Source organism: Nothoprocta perdicaria, unplaced genomic scaffold (genome assembly GCF_003342845.1).
Source record: "Nothoprocta perdicaria isolate Ctin4 unplaced genomic scaffold, notPer1 scaffold_56, whole genome shotgun sequence".
NCBI lineage: Eukaryota > Metazoa > Chordata > Aves > Tinamiformes > Tinamidae > Nothoprocta > Nothoprocta perdicaria.
Window position 1 is genome coordinate 2,723,613 of NW_020455821.1, and position 27,157 is coordinate 2,750,769.

General features: G+C 41.1%; 2 protein-coding genes across 2 annotated transcripts; one reads left to right on the forward strand and one right to left on the reverse strand.

Moving 5' to 3' along the window:
- Positions 1–4,573: 4,573 nt before the first annotated feature.
- BAG5 (BCL2 associated athanogene 5) lies at positions 4,574–8,765 on the reverse strand. The gene is made up of 2 exons (XM_026048653.1): positions 8,750–8,765; positions 4,574–8,338 (listed from the first exon to the last, which is right to left on the reverse strand). The coding sequence occupies exon 2, from the start codon at positions 8,308–8,310 to the stop codon at positions 6,958–6,960; it is 1,353 nt and encodes a 450-aa protein (XP_025904438.1). The 5' UTR covers positions 8,311–8,338; positions 8,750–8,765; the 3' UTR covers positions 4,574–6,957.
- A 151-nt stretch (positions 8,766–8,916) lies between these two features.
- APOPT1 (apoptogenic 1, mitochondrial) lies at positions 8,917–16,155 on the forward strand. The gene is made up of 5 exons (XM_026048624.1): positions 8,917–9,018; positions 9,365–9,562; positions 10,760–10,823; positions 13,036–13,126; positions 15,140–16,155. The coding sequence occupies exons 1-5, from the start codon at positions 8,917–8,919 to the stop codon at positions 15,243–15,245; spliced, it is 561 nt and encodes a 186-aa protein (XP_025904409.1). The 3' UTR covers positions 15,246–16,155.
- Positions 16,156–27,157: the final 11,002 nt, after the last annotated feature.

A 27,157-nucleotide genomic window follows, 5' to 3' on the forward strand; every position in this document is an offset into this window, starting at 1 on the left:
AGCTGCCATCTTTACAGCATTTGAGTGGAAATTTGTAGAGATTATTTGCTCTGATTGCTTGTAAACTTATGTAGGCCTTGCAGAGCACCATTTTTCAGCTTGTATTCTGCAGACTTCTGGAATCACTGACATCCTTTTAGCAGCTCCCAAAAAGCAACTGCTGTTGGTAGATTTTAATTTGCCATATGTATTGTTTTTGAGTTTAGAACTTGAAGAAGGTTGGAAACCACAGTATATAGGCCATATGAATATTTGCAAGTGTATATGTGTCCAATAAGATGTTTTGTAGCTTAATAGACACTTTTTTCTTAAGCAATTTTTACTCCTGATAATTAAAATCTGAAAACATATCTATACATTGAGTCAACATAAAAGGTCCTTCTAGAACAGGAGCATAATATAATATAATATAATATAATATAATATAATATAATATAATAAGCAATATTCTGGTTTAAATTATTTCAAAATATTTGTCATGAGTTGGGATGGACTCTCTATGGGGAAGCTTTAAATAAGGTTGGATACTATTGGAACTGCCTGAATCAGTCCATGTATTCTATCAAGTGATAGGATCAGTGTGGTAGTTTTTCACCTAAAAATCAGTCCACTTAAGTGTGGTTTCTTCAAACAAYAATGCATCTCTTGTAGTTGCAAAAAAATACCAAGCAGAGGTTGAAAATGTTTCCACTCTTATTCTGTAAGTAACTCAGAAGTTAGACTGAATGTTAAAATATTGGGATGGCAAAGYCAGCTGAGGCATGAAAACAACGCCTCGAAGAAATTTAAATACAACAGTACACAGTTCAGTATTTTGTAATTACACTCATAGGAACTTTTTAAGTTTTCCTTAGAAACAATCCTTAAAGTTTTGCAAATACCAGCTCCTACTTGATGTTGGAAGCTTTACCCYTAGATACACTTGCTACTGTCAAAACTCCACATCCCTCCGGCCCCCTAAAATGGAAAAGACCATTAAGAATTTGCTTTGGATTCACAGAGCAGATTTTCTGAGGAGCCGAGCCTTTCTGGATATCTTTGCTCGTTAGCCAAGCCAAACAGGAGCTGAGAGGGAACTCAACCATGGCCTATAAATATCTACAGACTACACACTAAGGGAGATGGAAAGCCTCTTATGAATATGCTTATGCTGGAAATTAGAAGGTCTCTTAATCCTCACAGCAGYGATGCTTTGGAACAATCTTTCACTAGGGTAATGAGGAAAACCATTTTAAGATGAGTCTTGATTAGCTGCAAGGATCATCATGTGGTTGTCTGTGACAATAAATGACAGGGCGTGTTGGTCTATCCATGGGTGCCTTTTCAAAACCCAGCCTCGCTTGTCACGGAGGGAACTTGGGGATATTGCGCAGTCTGGAAAATCTGGCTTTCACTTGGTGTCTGCAAGTGAACAGAGGTCATTCATTAGTGCAAACAGRAGCCTGAGCAATTCAAATCTGCTTTTCATGTGGTGTTAGCATGATGCATCTGGAAGAGAAAAGATGGGCTTTTGCTTGATAGCAGGCAAGATGCTATCTTGGCTATCCATGGATGGATTTGAGTAAGATAATTTTATGAAGAAATATCTTCAAAAAGGAAATTCAGTATAAATGATTAATAATTTTTTTTTTTTTGCTACCTCTTCCAAATATCAGATTACAGTATATAGTCTTTACTTTTGTATACCACCTTCTCCCAGGCACATGGATACTGGTAAGCACATGGTAAGTGATGGCAGTACCAAAAATTTCAGAGAACTAGAGCAGCTATGGCATAGTGACATTGCACTGCAGCAGTGGGATGATGCCATCCACTCCAAGGATGCATTAGGGCAAACTCCCATTAGCTTGAGCTTGGATTATACCCTGGAGCACTTAGGATGATGGTGGAAATCAATGTTGATCTCAGGGTGTAGGTTAAGTATGGTTGCAACAAGGTGAAATGGAGTAGAATGGAGCTTTGCTTGACTTTCTCACACTCCAGAACTAACAGAAGTTGGGCAAACAACAGCATTTCAACTTTACAAATATTTTTGTAAAGTTTTGCTTTCCTTCAGCCTTTTTTTTCTCTTTGCCTCTTTTTCAGGGGCTGAGGGGCATGGTTATGATCACAGAGGCTTTTTTCTGTGTCTGTTGAAGAGCTAATACAATTTGGGAGCTAGGCAAGACAGCACCTTCCTAAGGCGACTGTAGTGCACCATTGTCATGAGATGCTTTTGATTAGCTTCTTGAAATACAGGTTTCCTAACAAGCTCCTCTGGTACAGAAATTTGTCTGGCAAAACTAATTGAGGAGAAATAGCCCAATTAGAGAAATGCATTGTAATTTTCTACTTTTAATGGCAAACTCTACTAAGATTCATGTCCTGTAGGAAGAGTTTACAGACTGAGAAAGGGTCCTTGTTATTTTCGGACTGCCGAGGAAAGCACCTCAAACTGATCTGCGTTTGACATCCACGGAATCAAAAGCTCCAGGGAGGAAAGATAAGACTTGTGCAAGGTCTACAAGAAAAGATATGTCCTCCTCCACCTCCTCAGGTAATGACCAGCCTTCAGCATATGTGTATATGTTTGCTAATGTAACTCCACGCATTACCCACAGTATTATTTCACGTAGCAAGAGAGAATAACATCCACACCAACCTACCACAAGTACATGCCCCATTTTGCTCAGCAAAACTTTTAAAAATAACTTCTCTGGTTAATCTAATACGAAAAAACACCCAGCAGGCCACTGCTACAGGGCCTCTCCCTTTTCTTCAATGAATGTTCACAAACAACAGAATAAGCACAGAGCTGACTCACAGACATCAGCTCCGCACATTTGGTTGTCTCTGCTGGCAGTTTCCTCCAGCAGGATTATATTTTCCAGAATCCTGCCTTTCAAATGTCTCCTGCTGGCAGACAGCTTAAACCCCCAGGCCTTCTACTCATGAGTTCGGGAGAGTTTAARCTCAGTACTAAAGCACAGCTCACCTGCAAATTTCCAGTTGASCAATCTTCCAAAGGAGAAGATATGCACATATGGCTACAGGAAAATAAAAGGTAGAGAGGTTGGAGTTGTTCCAGATAAACCATTTCGGGAACTAAAATCTGCGTGTCCCGAACACAAGAAAATTCTCAGCAAGTCAAATTCTGTCCTTTCCAAAGCAAACAGCTGAGTATTCTCAAGGGAGATGAACAGCTAAGCAACACCTAGAGCCATTGCCCAAATGATTTTGCACTTCRAAGAGTGTATTTCCTTCAAATAAGCTATTCCTTTAAAAAGCCGAGAAAGAAAGTTCAGTTGACTTATTTCATAAAGGAACATTTCATCTTTATATTCCTCATTCTTATCAAAGGTCTCTCACAGACGTGTGTTTTAAATTTTATGTATTGGTCCATAAAAACACCCATGCTTCCTGTCACACAGAGTTGCTACAGAGCACATTCCCACAAGACTCACTAAAAGCAACTGATTTGTTTTCCCCATGTGATTTTTCTGTATTGCCTTCAACCTGTTCCCATATCAAAGCAGAAAATTCCTGATTTGTAGGAGCTGATAGCATCACCTTTCCTCCTCTTCCTCTAGAGACCRAGCTGTGCAGAAGTCTCATCTAACGAGTTACTGCTACTGAAAAGCTCAAAACTCGTTCCCAAACCTACAGCCAACCCACTCATTTTGCATGAGCTCTGTCCCCCACCAGGCTTCGATTCATTAAAACCGTGGAAGACTTTACCCTCCCTTCCTTCTCCCTTTTTCTTCCTGAGCATGTTTTCTAAGTTTATTTCCTGTGGTTTATTCAGTTGAATCACTCATAGGGGCTCACCAAGCAGCAGGCAGCACAAAACCAGCAGCTCTGCGGGCAGAAATACAACTTCTGGTTCTCGGCAGCAGGTAATTTGGCTCAGCGCGTCTTCTGAAGCCAGAATGAGCCGTATCGTGTGAATGTGCCTCATCTACAGCCTGAAAACAGGYGGACTCAGCTCCTTCAGAGGGGCCTCAAAACTGACCCAAGCTGACTTTGCACTAAAGCAAAGCAGGAGACTTCTCACCCTCACTGTCACCAGCCTGAGAGAGTCTCCTTCAATGCACCTGGCAAATGCTAAACAGCTTTATGTCTTTCTGCAGTGATCTTTGGACTGAAGCCCGGCGTATGCAAAGCTACCCCTGAAGAATGAAAAATGCAAATGATGATTGCAGGGATTACGTTAATGCCAGGTTGAATGCAAAGAAACCCAAAGACACCACATATAGCAAGGAGGAGTGTTTTCCACAAAGAGCTTTATTTTCATGAATACAGCAGTAAAAAAAAAACAAAGTTTGAAGAAAGGAAAGAAAGTTTTATGTTTATTTTTTAGTAAAAATAATTTTACTAGGAGGAAAGCGATTTACATTCTGAAACACACATTCAAAAATAAAGAGAGAAAGGCAACAGGGCATAACATTCGATGAATACCTAGTACAACATAATAAGATTTTTTTAATTAATAATCAGGAGAATAACACTGCAATATTTATTCTTAAATTTGTATATACAAACGCCTATCATACACAGCAATAAATCAAGACATAAACACCATAAAGACCACATACAATAATTTCCATATTGAACAGAAGTTTTCACCCGTAACAAAGTTTGCAGCTGTAACAGAAAGAACATTTTGAGTGGTAAACAATAAAAACACTAACAAACTACTTCAAAAAGCAGAACAATTAACAATAAATCTTGATGTACAACTACCTCTCTCAAAAATACCCACTCATTTCTTTTGCTCCAAGGCATATCACACAGCCCACAAAAAGTTAATATATCTTTAATTCTTGTACTAAAAAGCAGGCTTTTGCAACTTGGTCCATTTACAGTTTGCCAACTATTTTAGCCTACCACATCAGAAAGAAGAGAGTTGTGTGCCCCTCAGTTTTTGGATACGAAACAGGAAAATTACATTCAGTCCAAAAGCAAGTTTTCTCTAAATATCCACATTCTTTTGTTTTAGCCTATTTAGTTTACTATTTTCATTCATGCAAAAACTGCAAATTAATCCCATTCCAGATGAGCGTTTTACCATAAATTTTAAATGCTCAATTGATTAGACTGCAGAATAATGGAAACAAAAAAGCTTAACCCACATGACAGACTGCTACTGAACTCTATTAAGTTAATCAAAATTACACTAACCTTACACATTGGCCTTTCTAGAAATGTGGGCCTCTCTAGAAATACAAACACAAACAGAAATATTTTCATACTCTGAAGTTACACAGCCGTGTATCAACACCTGAAAGCCCATTACAGACTGAATATTCTCCTTTTCTTGTAGTAACAGGCAAAAAAAGGCTTGCGCAAAGTCCCCAATCTGCACATCAATACGTTCATTTTCAAAAAGAACCAGGATTTTCCAAATTGGTGACTGTTTGTTGAGTCTCCGAAGAACTGTCACCTATTGTATTATGTTAACTTGGCATATATCGTAGTAGAATTACATATAGGATAAATCTAGCAGGTAGAGATTATAGCTCCATCAACATTAGTCAACAGCTTCTATGTCTAGATATGGGGTGCAAGTCAGTGGTGTCATAAAGGCACTTGTCTCTCATAGAAAGTATTATCTCCTCTAAGCAATTACAAATATATCTAAAAATAGTTTTAATTTAGCATCCAAAATTGTTTATACTCCTTACAGTAGTGGAAATCATCATCTACACCACAGTATTTATAAATTCAAAATGAAAGACTTAAATGCAAAATATCCATGACTAAATATATATGGATTTGCTCCTTCATTTTAATGCCATGCTCCCAAAAAAGCCAAAGAACGTGCTGTTGCAGAAATGTTATCGATATTAGCAGCCACAAATAAAACGGGAGACCTACCCAGCAGTATAAGCAAGCTTATTTACTAAGCTACTRAACAATTAAGTCATGAGTTACTAAGAGAGACATCTGCCACAGGTCCTGTGCAAGCCGTGCTTGAAGCCACACCTGACCTTATGAAATATGTAACACACATTTAAGTCATTAGGGACATTTTTATAGCTACCTAATTTTATAAAAATAATTCCGAAATGCTCATTCGTATCAGGGAGACTATTTTTTTCATCAAATGTTAAAAGGTTAGTCAAAAACAGATCTAACAGCGGAGTTTAAAAAGACATCTAATTAGTCACTATAGAAAGTTCAGTGCAGTTTTCGAYGGTTTAAGCCCAAAAAAGTCCTGTTTATGTAATCAGATTTTCCTCTTCAGGTCTCATTTACCTCAAAGCAAGAATTTGAGGGAGGATCCATCAAGACAAGGGAGAAAAAAAAAAGTGGATTTGCAAACAGAAGGGGACAAAACAGACATAACCACAAAACCAGGTATAATAGGCTTTGCTTGTGCAAAAGCTAATGTGAAGTAGGCATTATAGTTCTGCTAAGAAAGCTAAAAACCCAGAAAGCTGTGCTGGATGGAATAAAGTATGATGCAAAAGTCAGCAATTTTTTTTTCTTGCATTTAATACTTTCCCCCTCAACAACACATTAAGAGCACACCAAGACTTCTCTGAACTTGCTGGATGCAGCCTTATGCTTAAACGCTCATTTTCACATCCACTCTTCCTCAAGCAGTTTTGCCAGTCTTGTCCCATAAGGAAGTCCCTGCGTCTTTGCAAGAGCTGCATTCTCTAAACACTGCACCGGATTTTCACAACAAAAAACAGAGAGAAGCTGTCTGATCCGGGATTAAGTTATTCCTTACRAGAATCGCACTTCTTTGCTTGATGGCAATGACCAGAATTGCTGAAGACTGTCCTGACAGTTGCCATGGCAAGTGGGTAAGTGCGTGGGAGAGCAGACATACGGCCAAGCCAAACTCTTATGCAATCGCCACGGTTTAAGCAAACACACACCACCACCTTCAGCCACGTGCTGGCTATCAGCGGGACTATCAGTCTGCAGAAAGTGCCAGAGGCAAAAAGAAAGGTATCTCCTGCTGCTTCAGTACTCCCATTCATCTGTTTTCATGTCCAGATAGTAGAGAATATTCTGTGCAAGCTTTACTGCTTGCTTTCTGGCAGCCTTAACACGCTCATCACCTTGCGGATCAACAGCGTCAAGTGCTAGAAGTTGCTTTGTGAGAAGCTCCTCCAGTCTCATGTAATTTTTATCCGTTCTGTTTCCATCAAATGAAATCACCTCCTGCTGAATTTGAGACAAGTTTCCAAGAATGCTCCAAACTGCTTTATGAGACTGATGTTCAGCAGCTGTTTGCTCACGATATATTTGCCTTTTTCCAAGTGCTTCCTTTAAATCAATATAGGTTATGAGAGTTTGCACTTCTATTACTGCTCTTCTCCTGGCTTCTCTAATACACGGGTTTTTCTCTGGACTGACTTCATCTAACTGGGCAATTAATCCCTGCAGTTCTGCTTTGGATCCCAAATACAAGTCAGAAGCGTTCTCTGTTTTTAAAAGCAGTGAATTAACTTCCTTCATTTTCTTGCGGATTTCTTCTATTTTAAGAATGGACTGATTTTGGGCCAAATCATAAGCATGAGTAGACTTTGCTTCCTCTTCCGAGTCCAGGTACTTCTGTAGCTTATTGATCTCTTCAACTACTTCCTTTCTGTAATTTCTTATTTCCGTGCGACCACAGACATCTAAAGCATCCAAATCAGCGATCAAGCCTGTGAGCACACAGGACAAGTGCCTGCAGGTATCATTACTATTCACTCCCATTAGCAGGGCAATGAGGGTTCCTCTAGCTTTGTTCACATCGCACATCACAGAGTTAATTTTGGAGACAGAGGGATGCGCATCATTAGAGAGTGGCAGCGACAGTTGCTGCTTTACACAGCTTTCTATAATCTCCTGAACGGCACATACTTTGGTCAGAGTGCGATACCTCGCTTTGCGTAAGGAGATTTTCCCCCCAGTTTTCACCTGAGTGAGCCTCAATATGACGTCCTGAATGCCCTCCTCAAACTCCTCGCTTATGAGGTTGCCTCCTTTGTAGAAGGGGGTAATCTCACGCTCCACGAGCATCTGCGCTTCCTTGAAGATAGCCTCTATTTCCAGCCTGCGGGGATGGTTGGCGATTTGCTCCAGCTCCTTGAGCAGCCTCTCCGTTTCCTGCGCCGCGCGCTTCCTGGCTTGCTGAACATCCCCTTTCCCTTCCGTGTCCACAGAGTCGATTTCAAAGAGCTGCTTAGTGAGTCTCCTTTCCAAATTCTTGTAATCCTTGTCGGACGGCAAACCGCTGAAGACGGCAACCTGCTGCTCGATCTCCTTGACCTCCTTCTGTATTTCGTGCAACCGTTTGATGGCGGGGTGTTGGTTACCCATGTCCATGCTCTTCCCGCAGCCGCCTTCGCTGGAGCTGAGGGGCAGGGAGGGGGTTAGTGAAAAGCCGCGGGGCCGTTTCGCGGCGCTGCACGGGCGGTCCCGCTGCCGGCGGGCCGGGCGCCGCGGGGGGACCCCGGCTCGGGCCGCACGGCGGGTGACCCCGCGCTCTGCCGCCAGCTCGCAGCGCCGGCCGCGCCGCTCCAGCCTGTCCCGCCGGGGCCGCCCCGTCCCCGCACAGGCCCCGCAGGACGGCGGCTCCCGCCCCGCTCCTCAGGCGCTGCCGCCCGCGCGCCCCGAACGGGGCGGGGGGGGGGAGCCAGGCGGCGCCCGCGGATCATAAAGGGCCGTTGCTGCCGCCGCGCGGGCCCGGGGAGGCGGCGGGGGCACCGGAGGAGCCTCCCCCTGCTCCCCGCGGCGCCCACCCAGCCCGGCCCGGCCGCCTCACCTGCTCGGCCGCGCGGCCCGCTGCCCGCCGCTGCGCCACGGGCCGGGCGCCGCACGCCCCGCCTCGCCGCGCCGCGCTCCGCTCCGCCCCGCTCCGCTCCGCCAGCCCCGGCGCGGGGCCTCGGCCGCGCCTCCCTCCGCGACGCTGCCGTAAAGCGGCGGGCGGCCATGGCCGCCAGGGCGGCCGCCGGGGCGGCGGGCGGGCGGCGCTGCCTCTGCGCGGCGCGAGGCGGCGGYGGCGGCGCGGCCGCCGAGCGGCCCGAGAAGGGGGTAAAGCCGCGTAGAACCGTGCGGGGAGAAGCCGCGTAAAGCGGCGCGGGGCGGCGGGCGGCTCCCGGGCCGGGCGCGCTGCCCTGGGGCGCGGGCGAGGAGGCAGCGGCGCTCGGGGCTGCAGAGCGGAGCCTCCCGGGCTGCAACGTGAGTGCCGTGAAAGAGCCAAAAAAACAGGTTTTAAAGAGTTATTTARCTCTTAATATGGTTCGCGGCAGATRGGGGAGCTAAAGGTCCCCGCGCTGTATTTTGCGGGGGGTCAATCAGCGCGGAGGGGCCCTGGCCTCGCCGGGGTCCCTCCCGCGGCGCCCGGGGCTCCTGATTCCCCGCTTTGTGCCTTTCCAAGGTCCCGGCTTTCCGCCCGCCCCCGCACTCCCGCAGCGACTGGATCGGCCCCCCCGACCGGCGCTCCAACCTGCGGCCCATCGTGTTCCACGTGCCGCCCGACGAGTCGCGCCGGGAGCGGCGGCTGCGCGAGCTGCGGCAGGACACGCAGGCCTGGAACCAGCGCTTCTGGGCGCAGCAGAACGTGGCCTTCCAGCAGGTGAGCGCCCCGCGAGGCCCGGGCTCCCCGCGAGCCCGTGGCACCGCCGCCCTGCGCCCCAAGGGATGGGCGGCCCGGCTGCGGGGTCACCTTGGGCTGCGCGCCCCGCGGCGCCATCCCGAGCGGCCGCCTGCTCGGAACCACCTCGTCAGCACCTCCAGATTCTGCYGCAGTTCCTTACCGCTCTTACTTGATACCACTTATTTCTCTAGGCTCAGTCATGTTTTTCTTGGAGAAATTCCTTTTGCCCTCAGTTTTATCCTCAGTTTAGGATGACTGGCAAAACTAGAGAGCTTSTGTGTTTTACTGCTGCTTACTGTATGAAAGGCTGTTTACTGTTTCCTTTTCTTGCACTGAAATTATTAAATTGTAACCAGCCATACGTACAGGACTATAATACGTGACTAAGGCTGCTGTTGTAAATGATCCTGCAGCTTTTTTCGTGCTATCATGAGAGCTGTAGGGAATAAAGGAGTATAGGTAAGATCACCAAGGATGAGGGATGTGTCCCGTTGCGCTGACAGTGTAGCCCTAACAAGGCTAAAAGTGGGGACATTATTAGTCTTGGTCTTTCTTTTAACTAGATTGAGCCATTGATAAGGAGACACTGAATTCTGCTGGAATGTTAGTGATAGTACATACACCATCACTCATGATGATCTTTGACCATCATATTGTCCCAAAACTTAGAGAGATCTCGGAGTAAATGAAGTATTTTTTTTATTTTTTTTTTAAGTTGCACAGAGCTGCTTTTTGAATTAATTCACATTTTTACAAATAATTATTCTTTTTTCCATCTTCATAAGCTCACTTTTTAGGGATTGCATGTTTTTCAGTGTACTCAAATTYTAAGATACAGAGTCAGTCGTCATAGAAATTTGTCTTTTGTAAAACTTTGCAAGACTTGGATCCTGCAAAATGATACTGAAGCTTGGCTGTAACTTCTGAAAATAAGTTGCATATGTTTTAGTAGAAGACTTGTATGAAGTAATTGATGCACACAGCTAACATCTAAGCAATAAAATTATTGGTTTAATTACTGGATTCAGGAAGATGTTTTATTGACATCTCCAAGAACGATGAGTACTGTGAGTGTTTTGGATGGTATTAAGCACTAAGCTGGCGTGTCATTAAATGCAATGGTTAACTTCAAGGACTTCAAGGCATTAAGTTCTAATATGGGAAAACATATTTTAGGAAAAAGAAGAATTTATTTACTCAAGACTGAAAGCCAAAGGTCTGAAAGTGAAAGATGAAACAGGTTAGTGACCTCTTTTTCTTTTATATAGTTTAGGATGCATTCTTAATTCTGTTTGCCCTTGATTTCTGCTAGTTTATGCTGCTTGTGTCCTGCTGCAAGTAGTACACAAGCAACAGGACTTGGAAGTGTTTTCATGAGCGTTAGCAAAGGAGCTCTTAAAAGCTGTGCAGGTTGGATTTTCTGCGTAGTTTCTCCCACGCCCTCCACTGGAGGGAATGTGCTGAAATCCTTAGCCATCCTTAGCCAAGTACTTCAGTCATTCTGTAGCTAAGGTTTTTCTGAGGTTGTTTTTTACTTTCACACCACATCACCCCAATAACTTAGCTCAGCTAAACATGCCCTCTTTGCCCCAAGTGCATGTTATGGCTGGGTGGGTATATTCCTGCTCTTCAGCCTCAGGTGCATAATATGTACAACGCATAGAGCGTTTTTTCCTTGAGGGGAAAATAAGACAGCTTTTGAGGAGGCAGCAGCTGCTGTTCTCTCGCCCTCTTTGCCCTAGGATAGCTGCTGTAAAATATTTGCCTCTAATGCATTATGTGAAACTGAAAACAAGATGTCCTCATAATACAGTGAGATGGCCATTGTGGTATGAGCTTGAACATTTTGTTCATAAAGATCTGTTTAATAGAACATATGCTCTGATGTTCAGTATGTCACACACCATTGTGTTTCACTTTTATTTATGATCCCARTGATCAGGTTGTGAAAGTTGAGAAAGCTTTTTAATTTAATTTTGTGTTATGAAGGAAAAGGTTATTTTATGTTGATGTTTTGTTTTTTAAGCTTTTTYTTTCTACCTCCTTAGAAGCAAAAGAAAAAAGAATAAATTTGTACATTCCTTAAAAATGGTGTTTGGTGCATATGTTGGTGTAATTGGTTTTGTTCTACCAAATGGGTCTAGTGATGGGTGATACTGGGACAAAATTAATGCTATCCASTGTCTACTGGTTTTGAAATTTTCACTGAAATCACAAGACATTGATAGGTATGTGCGTTTAACTCTTAGTAGTAACCTATATGTATGTACAGTTGGAACAATAGTGATGATATATACTTGAAGACTGCTCTGCTCATAACAGAGAGGCATAATTACTGTAAAGCTGTTAAGCAGGCAGCCTTCAAATAGTCTTATGAGTTTATCTCACAGAAAGCTAATCCATTGTAATGTTTTMGTTTTGGAAATATTCATGTATTCCTGATCAATAATTTACATTTTGATGATAAATCTCAGGAGCTTTAAAGTGAATTTTGGAACTCCACCAAGTTGAATCTCTCAGTTTTTGTCTCTCTTACCCTGTCCCTGTCCCCTGGGACATTCAGATTTGATTCTAATTTTGGAAATACCAAAAGTGCCTGAAAGTTCATATAGGAATTATTTGGCAGAGATCAAGGTATCATCTGGTTCTCTGGCTCCTGCTTCTATGCTATAGCTGCAGATCTTCCATCACCGTCTGTAGAGAGAATCCATTTTCTCTTATATTCTGCTGTAAATATGAGTGCATATATATATATCTTTTATATACTTTTATTTTATTTTAATATATATTATTCAAGTATATATTTTCAGGACCTCTCTTCAACTTCTCCTTCTACAGGAGAGTTGTCTTCCCCGTTGTTAATAAATCAGATGACTTAGAGCATATACCCTCTGATACAAATACTCTTGGAGCGTATATATATACCCTCTGATAGAAATACCCTCTGAATTTAACAAAAGCAATAGGAAGAATTGTGCTGCCCTGTCTCGGACTTGGGAGTGTTTTGATGGTGGTGTTCTTGGTGTTCCTTATGCATTTATTGACTTCTGTGGGAGGGAGTTCAAGTTAGTGGGAGTGCTCTCCTGGGGCTGCTTAGACTTCATCCCTCTGAGAGAGAAATTTTATTTAGAGTGTAGATACCACTACATTATTTCCCTTTGTTAGGGGATCACTAGCTCGCTAAATAATTGAAGACCTGATAACATTGGCACCTTCAGAAGCAAAAAATGCCTTAAGGGTTGTCATGCCARTTTCAATATGGTCAAAAATTTTAATCTGCTGTCTTCCGTAGATAGATTTTTWAAAAAGTGAGATAGAAAATTACTAGCTTCTTCGGGGTTACAGAAGAAGTCTGCAGGAACAAGGAACCAGACCTAGCTTTCCTGCCTCTGAATGCAGTGTTTTAATCACAAGACTTATCTTGACAAAGTAATGCTAAAAATTATTTACAGGTCAAAGAACAACRCTGAATGCAGAAGAAATGGCTGACTTCTACAAGGATTTCTTAAGTAAAAACTTTAGAAAGCATATGCGTTATAACAGGTAGGTAGATGATTTTCTTGCTGAAGTGAATGGCATAAGATCAAACAGAAAAAAAATGAATTGTTGTTGCCCTAATTGTTAAAATAGCATCTAAAGCTATCATTTTAGAATTTGTAGAAAGATTTGGGGAAAAAAAAAAGATGCTATTAGCCCTTGACAAACTTAGGCAGTATGATTTGGGTTCTTCTACTATCTGTGTTTGAGGAAAGGCAGAACTGATGTTCTTCTTTCCAGAGACTTTAATGAGACATAGTCAGGCACAGTTATTTATTTTATGGCACAGGCCTTTTTGTATTGTTAAATGAAACTGATTAATATATCAGTAAAACAACTGAGATTTCAAAAAGACTGAGATTCTACGTTACATCAACTGATGGCTGAGAAAGCAAATAGTTCCATCTCAGAACTGTCCATCAGAGGCCATCGTGGTGCAGGTGGTTGGGCTAGATATCTCTGGAGGTCCCTTCCACCCTCAGTCATTTTGTGGTTCTGTGAACTCGGGCTGATGTCCTGTCTTGATATGATTCAGCTAAGAGAGTTGGGGCTGTATTGCTTGTTCCTGATGAATGGTTCCTGATGAATGGCAGGCCAGACGAATGGTCTGTCTGTCCATTCATCCTCCCCCTACCCAGTTGCTGCCTTGTTCATAAAATTGGGTAGTGCCAGTTGCATCATTGCAGTTAAAAAGTGTAGGAGCACAGCCTTGAAAACAGAAGAGCTTGTTGTACGCAGAGATATTGTAGCCAGAAGGCTTTTGAGGAGTCATATATCCCAAAAAAAGAGTTTATGCRTTTAGCTTATATGTTCTTCCCCAGTGTTGTCAACTGGCCTGAAAACGGGCTATGGAAGTGTAATTTCCAAAGTGTAGTTAAATTGAGGCATTGACTCTTTAAAGACTCCGTGAGTGCATGTTCTAGAGAATTTGGACTGGAAACACTGTCTGGCTAGAAAATGAGAATAAAAATTAAAGAAGGAAAAAAAAAAATGAGACGAGAAATGGGAAAGAACAGTGGCAATGTCAGCACGGTATTTTGATTTAACATGACTTTTTGGCGGGTAGCTCTGTGCTGCTTGTCAACATGATTCTGGATCCTGYCCTTATGGGAGGCTTGTGCCTTGGGTTATATTAGCTCTACACATGAAAGGTTYCCCATTGACCTAATTCCCTGTCTAGCATTCCCTGCTAGTTCCACAAAAAGCATATTCTGTTGCTTCTTGTACAGCATTTTACAAAATGGATGGGGGGCTTATTGGAAACTAGAAGGACATGACTGAAACAAGCCCTCAGAGGTAAAAGACTGATATAGATTCGTACCTATATCTTGATTTGATTCCAAAAATCATGTATGCTTCATTATAACAATTTAAAGATAGGAAGACTCTAACTTTAGAAATATTAAGAACACCATTTTTAAAACAGACTGAAATAGAAAACATATGTTTGCCATATGGTTTCAGGTTATATAAGTTAGTCTTTGAAGTGTGATTATATTTTCTCCACTTAATGGATAGCAACCGTATCCTTTCTGACACATACATCTTCATATATACACAGTTAATCTTACCATGACACAGCACTGTATTACCAGCATGGCTTTGCAACCACCTTTATTTCTGAAATACCTGATTTGGTTATGGTGATTTTAGCTTACCTAAATTCAAATATAATTTATCATAATATTACTCCTTTTTAAATTTTTTRCAGTTGAGCTCTGAATGGTTGTAGCCTTACAGTCTGCACATCATCTGTTTGCAGACATGGATATTTTGCTTTACATGACTAATCCACTGATTCTGTCTAGCCGGCTACATAATAGAAAAAAAAATAGTCATTTCCATGGGTTATTTAGTACTAATTAGGCAGGAAAAATGTTGCCATAGAGAATGGAGAAAAAAATAGTGTCRTCATTGAATTGTCATTTCTCAATGCCAATGGATATTTTGATATAATCATGTGCCTTTCTCCTGTTCTTGTTTTGTGCATTTGTTATTTTCCTGTCTTTCGAATACTAGAGATTGGTATAAACGTAATTTTGCTATCACATTCCTCATGGGACAAGTAGCCCTGGAGAGAGCTCTGAGGTGGCTTCGCTGGAAAAAGAAAAATCTTGGAAATTAGTCATCACAGCTCCGTGAAGAATATGGTACTGTAACTAGGTCTGCTCATTTGTTACCTATAGTGATGTTCAGAACCTGAATGTCTAATGCAATAACTACCTTGATCTGTTAGACTATGTAAATGAAAATTGACACTGTTCTTAACTTATAACCACTATTTATATTACCTTTTTTTATTCTGAAAATATCTTTTTTCGATACAAAAAATGCACTTTTTTTAAAAAAAAGTGACAACTGTACAAGAATATAAAAGGTGTTCTGCAACAGTAGCTATCCTCACTAATACAATGTGATCATGTAAATACGTTAGTGCTGAAGGACTAAGTATGATTTGTGAATCTGCATAGACTCTACGTGATTTTGCATTGTTCATCTTTCAGTGTGATTAAATCCCATTGCTAAGGAATACTTGAGAAATGGTTTCATGTAAATGACTACGGCAGTAGAATCTTCTTAAATAATTTTGTTTTCTTTGGAAGAAATTGATGCCCCTTGGACAAGAGTTCCTCAAACCTCTTTGGTAAAGATATTTAGCTGGAGAGCAGTAAAGTAGGTGCACTTAAAATCTTGATGGAAGAGGAAACTGATACTTGGCTGTATATTTGTACTAATAAGCAGTGATTTCTACTGTTTCACCAGTTTTTTTTAAAGCACTCAAGCAAGTTGTGTGAGGAAGATTTTCTAGCCTTGAAGGAGGCAACCGCTATCACTTAGATAAATATTGATTTTAAGCRAAATCTTACTACAGCCTTGTATCTGTCCTTTTAAAAGTTCCATTTTATGCGATTAAATACATTGGTCTTTTGATACAGTGCCTATTAAGCTCGTTCTGTTTAAAAAAACACAAGAATGATGCATGTTTTCAAACAAAGCATCTTGCCCTGAAGTCATTTTGTAGGGAAGGTTCTGATTTTGGAAATGTCAGGTCAGTGGCAATTGACCTGTTTCATATCTAAGCATGACATGATTTATTTTTAGTCTTTTTCAGTTGGAGTAAAGAAAGAGGTTTGTAATAATGAATTGTAACAATTCCTTTGCAAAATAAAATAAACTTTAATTTTATAATAATGGATTACATTGATGGATATCATTGATACAATGATGATTTTGTTGATCACTGAATAAAAACATTCATAATATGTTTTCTGAGATAACATTCAAAAATAGTATTTTCTTAGAAATACTGGTTATCTACTGTATCAATATTGTAAAATAAGTGGGTATATATTTTTAAGTTTTCAAATGCTATAGTTACTTGGGAAAAGTAAATTATTGAAATAACTATTGTGGGTGTGTGATGTGATTCTCCAGGACTTTACTTTATATCATATCTTACAGGACCTAAGCTTTTACCAGTGTGGGTACATGCTTTATTAAATAATCTCAGTGTTAAACTTTAAAAAATGATTGGATARAATACAAAAATAGCTTTAACAAGTTGATGAGAACCACAGTGAACTGAGTGATACTTGCACCTTTTGACAGCCTATATGCAAGGTCCCTWAGGTATGGTTTCATGTATGCTTTAAGTAGAGACCAATTAGAAAAAGCAGTTTCATCTTTTCTGAGCTGTCCACTTGTATTAACACAGAYATTTCTGTGTTGCCAGCTGAATCAGATCCAGAAAAGTAGCCATTACTAGAACTAATCCAAGGAAAGGAATGGTRGAATGCAGTAGGATCGATGTGCTTCATCGTGCAGGTGGTTGAGCACTGCTGGTGGTGTGAGGCAAGACACAGGAATGTGGGTTTGAGATGAGGATTGCACTTCACTCAACYCACCATGGCTGTGAAATTACTTCAAATCCCTGTTCAAATCTTCCCCTGCATCTGGGCCTCATGCTGATTGTGGAAATGCAAATAGGAGCATTTKAGCAACAAAATGACAGCTGTAAAATCCTCTTGGCAGTTGGAAAGAAATTTTGAGTCTCATTACTAAAACTACATGCACTTACTAAGGCGGTTATATTTTCTGAACAGCCAAAGGCCCCATCATTTTTGCTGGCGCTGCATGTAGTCGCATTAATTTTAATTAATTTTGGTGTTCTTTTCTTGACTCAGAGCATCTGTAGTAATGCCAGGTGCTTTTAGTTATTATTGATCACGAGTCTTTTATGCATCAAAGCAAGAATTAGGAGCTCCCTCAGACTACTGAAAATAATTTTTTTATGTATACAAAGGTTGGCTACAGTGATGGAAATGACTAAAATAGATGAAAGAGCAACTTCTCTGTGCCATTTTCTGAGTATAGGAAAAATGCTTATCATTTAGGTATTTAGCTAATCCTGTCAGAAGGAACAAGCACTATTTCGTATTTAGTAGTGTCAGCATATGCCTTTTTAATCCATCTCCTCTCTAAGAGCATAATAAAGCAACAGAATCSTGATATTATTCAAATAACTTCAGATGGTTTGAATTAGCATGAGAAATGCTAATGTGCTTAGAATATATATATATATTTGCTGTTCATTGAACTTCTGCACTGAAACACTAATTTTAACAGAGAAGAAGGAAGTGTCAAATGGGAGTTGAAAGGCAGACTAACTAAAGGTTGGTTTGAAGTCATTGTAGCACCAGTATGTGGGATTAATAGAGAAGAATCTGCACCACTCAATTTGAAATAAAATGCATTTTTCAATTTTATTAGGAGTTTTGAAAGTGGTGGTAGTAACTACTGAGGATTTCTTCTTCAGTTAAACCTTCTATGTTTAAATGAAAATAAGAAAACAGTTCCAAAGTCAGATTTGTCATTTAGAAACCTAAAGCTTTTGGGTCCTTTTGGTCCCTTTTTGGTTTTAAGGGGACCGTTGCCTGATTCCTGTTTTCAGCCTCCACTCGCTCTAAACAATGATGTTGTCTAAGCAGGTATAACCATACAGGGCAATCAGATTTAGTGTAAAAAAAAAAAATTAATTTACATTCTGAACAGGACCCAGTGGCCCTTTTTTTGCATAAAGACTGGGACATTGAAATGCTTGCAGGAAGGAATAATATGTGCCTGGAAGTGTAATATGTATTAATACCATTTTCATATTAAAATTGATATCCATTGATTGCTGTAATCAGAACAATAATCCACTCAATGAATATTCAGCTTCATTCCTCAAAAAGAATAAGAGAAATGTTTTCCTTCATTAGTTTTATTAAAGACAGTTTTTAGTATATGAAATGTAATGATGTTAAAAAGCACAGTTATTAATATTCATTATTGTATAAATCACTTTTGTGCCTTAACTTTACATTCATTAATGGGCTGCAACATTCACCCATGCATTGTGAGACTTAGCTGATTAATTSTCTCAAGTAGCAGGTGCTGTGGAAGAGCAAAAGCAGTACTGCTGGTAGAAATACTAAGGGTTAACATTCCCATGGTTCCTTTTTAGGTGATACTCTATTCAAGAGAAGTAGTATTTTGTACTCTTACCCGGGATCCAAAGCAAATGGAGAGGTGCAGAAGGTAAATTAATGTAAATGCTCCATAGGATGTGGTTCCTGTTCCRGAAAGCTTATTTTGTCTTACTTACAAAGTAAGTCTTACAAAGCAGATGCTCGTGGAGTCAAGTCACTTACTTTTTGAAGGGAAAGATGCAATATCTTGTTTTCTGGTGTACGCAGGTTCTTGCTGCTAGAACAAGGTGTGCTTAGGCTGGGGCTGGGACGGGCAGCGTTTGCAAGGAGACTGAATGCATCATTTGATGCTGAGGCTGCCAGGGGCCATTAGCGCTCAGCATAAACCAGAGCAGCCCTGAGGCTGCTTAGATGGACCAGGACTGGCAGGATTTGCAGGCAGCCCCCTTGGCAGCGAGGACCTGCTGCCTGGCAGCAGCGCMCGCTCACGGCACCGCCTCCGAAACCCGCCGGGGCAGCGCGCTGCGGAGCTGGCTGCGTGTGCGAGCCCGCGCGCGGGAGCTTCCCAGTCGGGAGAAACTCCCATCGCTCTTCCTACCTCAGTGGAAAGAGCTGCCTGGTGATGGCTTCCAGCTTTGCCTCTGTAATAAAGCCCTGCCCTGCAATGTCGTTCACATGAAGATCAATGTGGGACACGCACTGGCTGTTTCTGAAGGGTTTCTTGAAAGTCACGGATTTTCATCCTAGAAGGATTTGAATAATTAGAAGTCTAGATTCTTCCTTTTGCTTCTTATGTTTTGCAAAACAGATTTTGTAGGCAAGTCTGTGTTGGAAGGAAAATCCATGAAGTGAATTGCAGATTTCAAGAGATTAATCTACTCCCTTGATTGCTTTCCAACTGTTTTATCATTATTCYGGTGTGTTAACATAGATGATGTGTCACTGCATAAATATTCTGCAACAAACCATGTCAAAAGAGTTCTGACTTCAATGGCTGTAGACACTATAAATATTTAAGTAGAAAAAAAAAAGCTTCCAGAATGGAAGGAGGACTGAAAAAGAAAATGGAAAGTAAGTTCTAATTAATATAGAATGCATTCATTGGAAGAAAATACGTTTGAATGTCTCTTACACTTAGCAAAATAATATTTCATTCCTCATATCACAGAACACCTCCATTTTCCTCACGCCTTATAAAAATTTCCACTAGGAAAAAAAAAAAGTGCAAAATACTAAGCTGACTATGAGATGAGTAAACAGCCACAGGTGCCAATTTGTGTCAAATGAGACAGCGACTCACTTCAAAGAGAAAACAGCTCTGCCAGAGGACATTGTAGAGCTGTTTTAACTGACAAGAGATAATTCAGAATTAATTCCTTTGCTGTGCTCCTCTGGTGCTTCTTCCTTGGTCTTTTTTTTTTTCTACATTGGGAAAAAGGGGCATGTTTGGCACGGCACCAGGAGCTGAGCACTCCTAACAGTTACCACAGTGTCGCAGCCCTGAGTTGAATTGAACTAGTTGGTGGTCCCAGGATGGGGTRAAACAGGCTGATTGCCAGAGAATTTGGCTAAGAGTAGCCACTSAACAAAGCATATGGGAAAACCTTCTTTCCTAGGAAGATTTTCCTAAGGTTTTTGAAGCATAGAAGGTTCACATAGTCTTTCTAAAAGCGGCAAAGCGGCTTATTATTTACTGTCTTGAGTCTGTAATCTTACAGGTATAATTTAATGGCCACTTCCAACCCAATATTCAATGTAACATGTAATTAATACTGTCATTTCAACTTTTAGTTCTATTATACATCTGAACAGAAATTAGAAAAGCAGTCTCACTTATTTACAGCGTGAACTTTGTTAGTAGCAACAACAACAACCCAATACAGCTCACAATCAGACAATCAGTTTGGAAGGGCAAGTCAAATTAATGGCAATGCCTGTGGTGAAGCAGCACCCAAGTTGTCTTTGGTTACAGAACAAGTGGGATGGGAAATGACAAATGTGTGAACTTTTCTCCTGTATCGATGCATTGCAGTAAGAATCACAGCCACATTCTTGTAGTTATGCAGTAATTAAAAGAATGTAGGGGCTGATAATTTGCTCCCCCCAACGGGCAGGTTTCTGGTCAGCACCGTGTGTTGATGAACGAGGGTACTGTTGTTCATCAGCCTGGTCTGTGAGTCACGAGAGCTTTCAGGTACACGTTCATGGTGCACTTTGTGGCCCTTGAGCATATAATAAGAAGTGTAACACTGCATAGGCAGGCCCTTTCACTTTCAGGGCTATTTTATAGATCTCATTTGCTGCCAGCTTTCTCCTAAGGTTTATTGAGTTTCAGTTTCCTGTTAAAGTCACATTAGTTTCAATACCAAGGTATTGATATTTCAGCTTTTATTAAAATCTAATTAGCATTTTAAATATTAAGACATTATTTTATGCTAGAGTGTACAGAAAATTCAAAAACTAATTAAAAATATTTGTTCTCAAATAACTGAAGAACAGAACAGAGGAAGTGAAGAACGTCTACAAAACTCATCCGGATAGGGCAACAAATCCAGGCGAGAGCTTCCTCTTCTCAGAAACTTGAGTCTCTTTTCTTTCTTTGTGAGTGTTCTCTATTCCATTTAGGAGGAGGCTGGGAGATGTGTTACAATGAGGCTTGGGTGATCTTTTATGGAGCACCCTGAGGGCATATTGCACATCCCAGCATGTGTATGTCGGCTTCCAAAGCACCCTGCTCTTTTTTGCCATTAGACAACTCAAAGCATCACCTGGCGAGTTGTCCATTTGAGACATCCACAGGCTCCCAAGGCCTGGCCAGACTCTATGAAGCCAACGTGCCCTTCTGTTCAAGAAAGGCGCCAAAATTCGAAACGAAGGGACCTGATCCAGGACTACTCAAATAAGAGACCAGTTTAGATCTGAAGCTGGAATAAATGTCATCCAGAACTGAGAAAGGAGGAACAGGGTGATCTCAAGGATGATGTCATCCCTGCTGTGGGAAGAGAGAGGCACTGAGGGAGAATTTACATCCAACCCTGGGAATAAGGTCATTTCTCCTTATCCTGCACCTGCCCTATTTCCCAGGAGACAGGATGAGCAGGAACAAAATGCCCAGCACATCAGTTTCCACTGATTCTTTGCCCTTCTCAGCTCCATGCCACATGTACCATCCGCTTAGCCACAGGCATATACCTGGAACACTTTCTGTAGAGATATAATGGGCTGTTGGCATAGAAGCTACAGAAACAGTTGTCACTCCGCAAAAACATTTCCTCTTCCAAGAGGACAAACTGTATCCCCACAATTTCCCCCATCCAGTGCAACTCAGTACGTATTCGGCTTGAATGGCCTCATAACCAAGGCAAACTCCAGTAGTGGAAAGTAGATGGAAAATGAGTCTCCATAATAGCTGAGAAAATCTGTCTTCTCAATCTGAAAGAGCAAGACTCCTGAGCACAAAGTGCAAGAAACCTGATGGTTTTTCAATAGAGTCTGTTGGTTTAATAATAATAATAATGGCTAAATGAAGTGGTTATTTGCAGTGCTGTTGATACTTAGTTCTGGCTTGTCAGTAAATGTAAATTTCCACTTGGGCAAGGTCTCATACGCATAAYCTCTGAGGTTAGTATTGTTTGTGATGGGCATATGCATGAGCTTTAATAAAAGGCAGCATCTGAAAAGTCACATATTTCTTCCTTTATAAATGTACTACAGCATCATAGTGAGAGTCGAGCAAATAAATCTTCCCTGTCCCTGTGAGGAAGCACCAATTACCTTCATGCTGAGACAAGATTATGTSTCAGTCTGCACCTCTGGCCAGTGTCAACAGAAAAAAATACCATTCTTAGACTTTCAAAAATTCTCAAAAAAAAAAAAGAGTAATGAAATTATCTTAGTAATGAAATTATCCAAGTTTACACTGGTGTGTAAGTGAAATCAAAATCTAGCATTGCATTTTTGAAAGACTAGAGGAAAAGCAATTTTTGTAGTAAAACTGGAAAATTTCATGAGAAAAAAAAAAGCATCTAATGCAAATCCTCTTTCCTCATGCAGTAATCCCTATAGTCATTACCACTGTTATCAAAGTAAGAGCCTTACCTGATCTCATTGCAAGTAATGTGGCAGCAAAGCCTGATGAGTTAGCAAACCTCCCCAGCAGAGTGCTGAGAAGCTGTATAGGTGACAAACACCTGGTGTTTAATGAAGGGGATGGGAAGGGGAGAATATAAGTAGTAATAATGCAGGTACTTTGAAGTACTGTATTATGCAGGCAATGTTCTTGCTCTAGTAACACCTAAGATTAACAGGATGTTCCTCCAATTGGGGGATAATGTTGATTTCATATAAAGGCTTTAGGATAATGTCTGTAATGGTTCAGTGACTGTGGTAAGTGGAGAGAAAAGTAAATGTCATCTGTGACTCCTAAGCAATGACTCCTCGTTGTCGTAATGTTGAATGTGCAACTGCAACCCAGAAGAGAGGATAAGCTCACTGAAAAGGGAGAAGGTAGAGGAGGAGAAGGGGGGAGGTCACACTGGAGTGTGTTTCTTGATGTTTAAGCACTCAAAGTTGTGCAGAATTTATGGGGAGGAGAAATACTCTCTACGATGGGAAGATGCTGGTGGGTAGTTTAACAAAAGTGGTGTTGACTGCAGATCATGGGGGCAGACAAGGAAGAAAGCTTCTTCGCCTTTGAATTAAATGGTGGGTATGGCAGAAGCAGAACGACCACAAGAACAGAAATTGCTGGTGTGAAATACATGTGAAGAAAGATGAGCAACCCCTTGGAGTGGGGACCTTATCCTTGGGTATGGAGCGTGGGCATGCACRTCTGAGGGCTGGTAATGCAGAGCTTCTGAGGGAAACTAAACTGATGGAAATTCTGATGTTTAAAATATCTTGGACAAAAGTGGCACTGTGTATTCATACAGCATAGAATATTATGGCTTGGCCCAGGCCACAATTCTCAAGAAATCTGTGCCCATTTAATACTTTGAACATCACAGGGGAAATTAGGACATAGAAATATATTGCTGAAATTCTTTTCTCTATGTTTATATAATAATATTGACAAGCAAATTATCTAGAAGTTTTTTGCCTTCCTCTGGTTGCTTTAACTCAAATAGCTGAAGATTTTTGTCTGTTTTTATGATAGAAATGTTTTAAAGCTAATTGAAAGTGTTTCTCAAGTCTTTCCGCRTCCTTTGGATTTTCATAATAGCATTGCTATATAATAGCTATGAAATGATGAGAGTTATTGGTATTTGGTAGCAAAATGTTAATGTCCACAATAAGCATCCTACTCTGCTTAAAAAAAGGAACAGAAATTAAGCAATGAAATGATCTGTTACAATGTGCATGCTTTACTTGCTTGTTATTTAACTGTGGATAGAAAAGGGCAGGGAAAAGCACACCGGCTTTCATTTGTTATAGGTTTTTTAGACATCCTTGTGGCTCCGAAAAAGGAGAATTCACCTGTAGGTAAATGAGGCTTATCAACTTGGGGAGCGGGATCGTGAGCAGCGTTCGCTTTACTTAGTGCTGTATGCTGTGTTCAGCAGTCGGTTCCCTACTGTCAAGTACTTGGCATCTAATAATAAATTATGTCAAAATACATTTCTTTTACTGCAAAGTGTCCAAACCCCATGATAACGAGGTAATTCTCCATGCATTATTTAGACTAAAACTGTCTGGAATTACATACTTGACACTCTTAACCACTGTTTTTTGTTTTTTTTCCATATGAGATTTTTTTCTATGAACTATGCAATTGCCAAATGATCATGATTAAGGAAAAACAGGTTGCTGAATCTGGCAATACTTATTTCAATATTTATTATTGTCGGTATAGTTTTACATAGTATTTTAGCAGTGGTTGAATGTATTCTAATTTAGTGCTTTATGATAACCCATATTTATAAAATGAAAACATGGATTTTACAGACTTAGGATGAGACTTTAGATTAGATTTAAAACACTTTTGTCTCTCCCTTCGAGGAGGGAAGGTGCTCTAAATCTAAAATTAACTTTTGGAATGACAATGGTAAAATAAAACATCCCACACTTTTTGCATTAAGTAAATTTAGTGAACCTGTCTATAAAGGCTTGCTTTGACTGTGGATGTCAGTCAAACTGAACTTGGAGCTTGCTGTATTTTTTACACTGTTGTGCCTCAAAACATTAAGAGGTTTGTGAAGCACTAGCCTAAAAGGTTGCATTTTTTTCCTTCCACTGGGAATTACAAGCCTCCTTTTGGGAGAGGAAGGAAATGGGTATGGGGAGGAGAGGAAAAAAATCTGGCAGCGTAAATAACATGTTTGGAGGGTTAAATATCCACTGAGATGTCTGCAGAAAACCACAGTGACTTTGTTTGTGGCAGATAAAGCTTATTCTAGAGACAGCATGTCTGGATCACTTCAACCTAAAAGCAGAGTACCTAACTAGTTCCCTAAGAGGAGATGGAAATATGGGCAATAATACAGTTTTACTGCTGGAGGAACTTGTATAATTCCTATGTAGATGGGACAGGAAAAACAAGATCCAGTTGAGGAGAAACTCCTGTGGTATTTGCAATCGAGCAGAAGCTTGAGGAAGAAGCGACAGTCACGGAGTGTCTTTTGCCTCGGCTCATCTACTACTTGCCATAAACAGAAGGGAGTAATCCTACRCTTTGGTTCATTGAGCTAATCAACCTTCCTGCGCCAGGGAGCTTATAGTGTATGATGCTTATGCAAGAAATCGCAAGCATTCGTCATTAGGCAGCATGTTATGAATCAGGGTCATAACTGGAGTAGTTGCTTTGCATAAGGATGCTCAGAGATCCCTGGGGTAAGCAACTAATTACAGGAAATCTTTTAAAGCTAATGTGTGATAGGAAGAAAGCAATGAATATTGTTTATTTAAAAGACAGGAGTGGTTCCTTTGAATCAGTTCCCTTGCATAATTATGTAAGTAGGACATGTTCTATTTTTAATTAAATCTCTTGCATATTCATGAAAATGCTGAACTTGTGCACCCATAGTTACCCATAGGCATAACTCTTATTTTTAAAATGTAGTTTGTATAAAGGAATGCCTTTAAATTCTTTCCTTTTTTTCCCCTTTCACATTACTGTACAATCACGTATTATTACACATGGTTAGCCTGACCTGTTCCCTGACTTTCCTGTCAAAAGTACCCTATAATGACAAACCATTAACATAAAATTGTCAGAGGAATGTGCTTTTAAATAGAGATGGGAAACACAAAACCTGCAACTCTGAAGTATTAATTATCACAACTGTTTTTGCTAGAAATCCACATCTCTAAGATGTGGATCAGCACTATTCTGGAAGAATCCTTCAGTTCCCTCGGCTTCACAGATCCCCCGGTAACTATCTGATTGCAGTCAGTAGACAGTCCACTTTCTCCTAACTTTATTTTGTTTCTCTTGGGCATCTATGACTTTCTCTTCCTGTTCTACCTCTTTGATTCCTTTTCCTGTCTTCCTGTTTCCTCTTGTTCTGCCACTTAGTGGGTTTGTTCAGTGTCACATGTGAAGGCAAGTACATGTAAGCTGAGCTTTTTATGTGTATTTGTGTACCACTTTGATGACATGTTATAATTTAACAATATACCTCTACATGGTTCCATGTTTATGATTCATACCTGTACCTCCTGTCGGAGTTGCATATTGGTGCTCAGACAATAAAGCACCATAATACCCTGTCTAGACTTCACTCTTTCATGAAGTTGTCACTGTTCTGATGATTCCTAATGCGATTTTACTCTTGTGCTGTATTTGACAGTACCTTTAGTATCGTTCATCCCAAACCCTATTTTCTTCAATTTGCCTTCATTTCTAGGATCAACTTCTACCCAACAGAGGTATGTGGTGGGAGGAAAGCCTCCTGACCAGTTTCTTCTTCAGAGAAACAGGAGGTTGCAAGGAAATAGTTGCAGTATCACTGAGAGTTGTGGTGAAACTTTTGGTTTTTGTTTTATAAACTTATATAACTAGGGATCTCTCACTACATTTAACATGCATGTAAGATGAAGGTGTGGAAGTACATCAACCTGGGAAGAAACGCAGCCTTCACAGCACTTGTCCTTCAGCTCCTGCTGTGGTGTGAACGGTACAGCAACTGAGATGTAATGGTGTGATGCAGACCCTATAACGCGTGTGTGCTCCCGAGGTGCTTGAGAGGCAACAGGGACTTTGTGTTTCCTCCTGTAACCTCTTTGCAGGTCCCTAAACCTCTTTCCAGTGGCTGTGCGACCGTAACCACGGCAAGGGCCCACCGTGCTGGGCAACACTAAGCCTTGGAGGCTTGGAGTGCTGCTCAAGCGTTGTGCTCGGCCCAGCTGCACCCTTCCCGCACACACGAGGTGCCCGAGCGCGGCCCCAGCGCCTCGCACCTCTGCCCTCGCGCTCCCTCCCTCASCGCCCGCCCCGCGCAGCAGCCGTTGGGCGCGCGCGGCCGTTACGAGCGCGGATGACGTCATAGGCAGCGCGGAGGAGGAGGAGGGGGGTTCGAGAAAGAAGGGCGCGCGGGGCGTTGTGGGAGAAGGCGCGGCGGCGCCGCCA

Coding starts and splice junctions, on each gene's coding strand:
- BAG5 (XM_026048653.1), bottom strand. CDS start 8,310: ATGGACATGGGTAACCAACACCCCGCCATCAAACGGTTGCACGAAATA.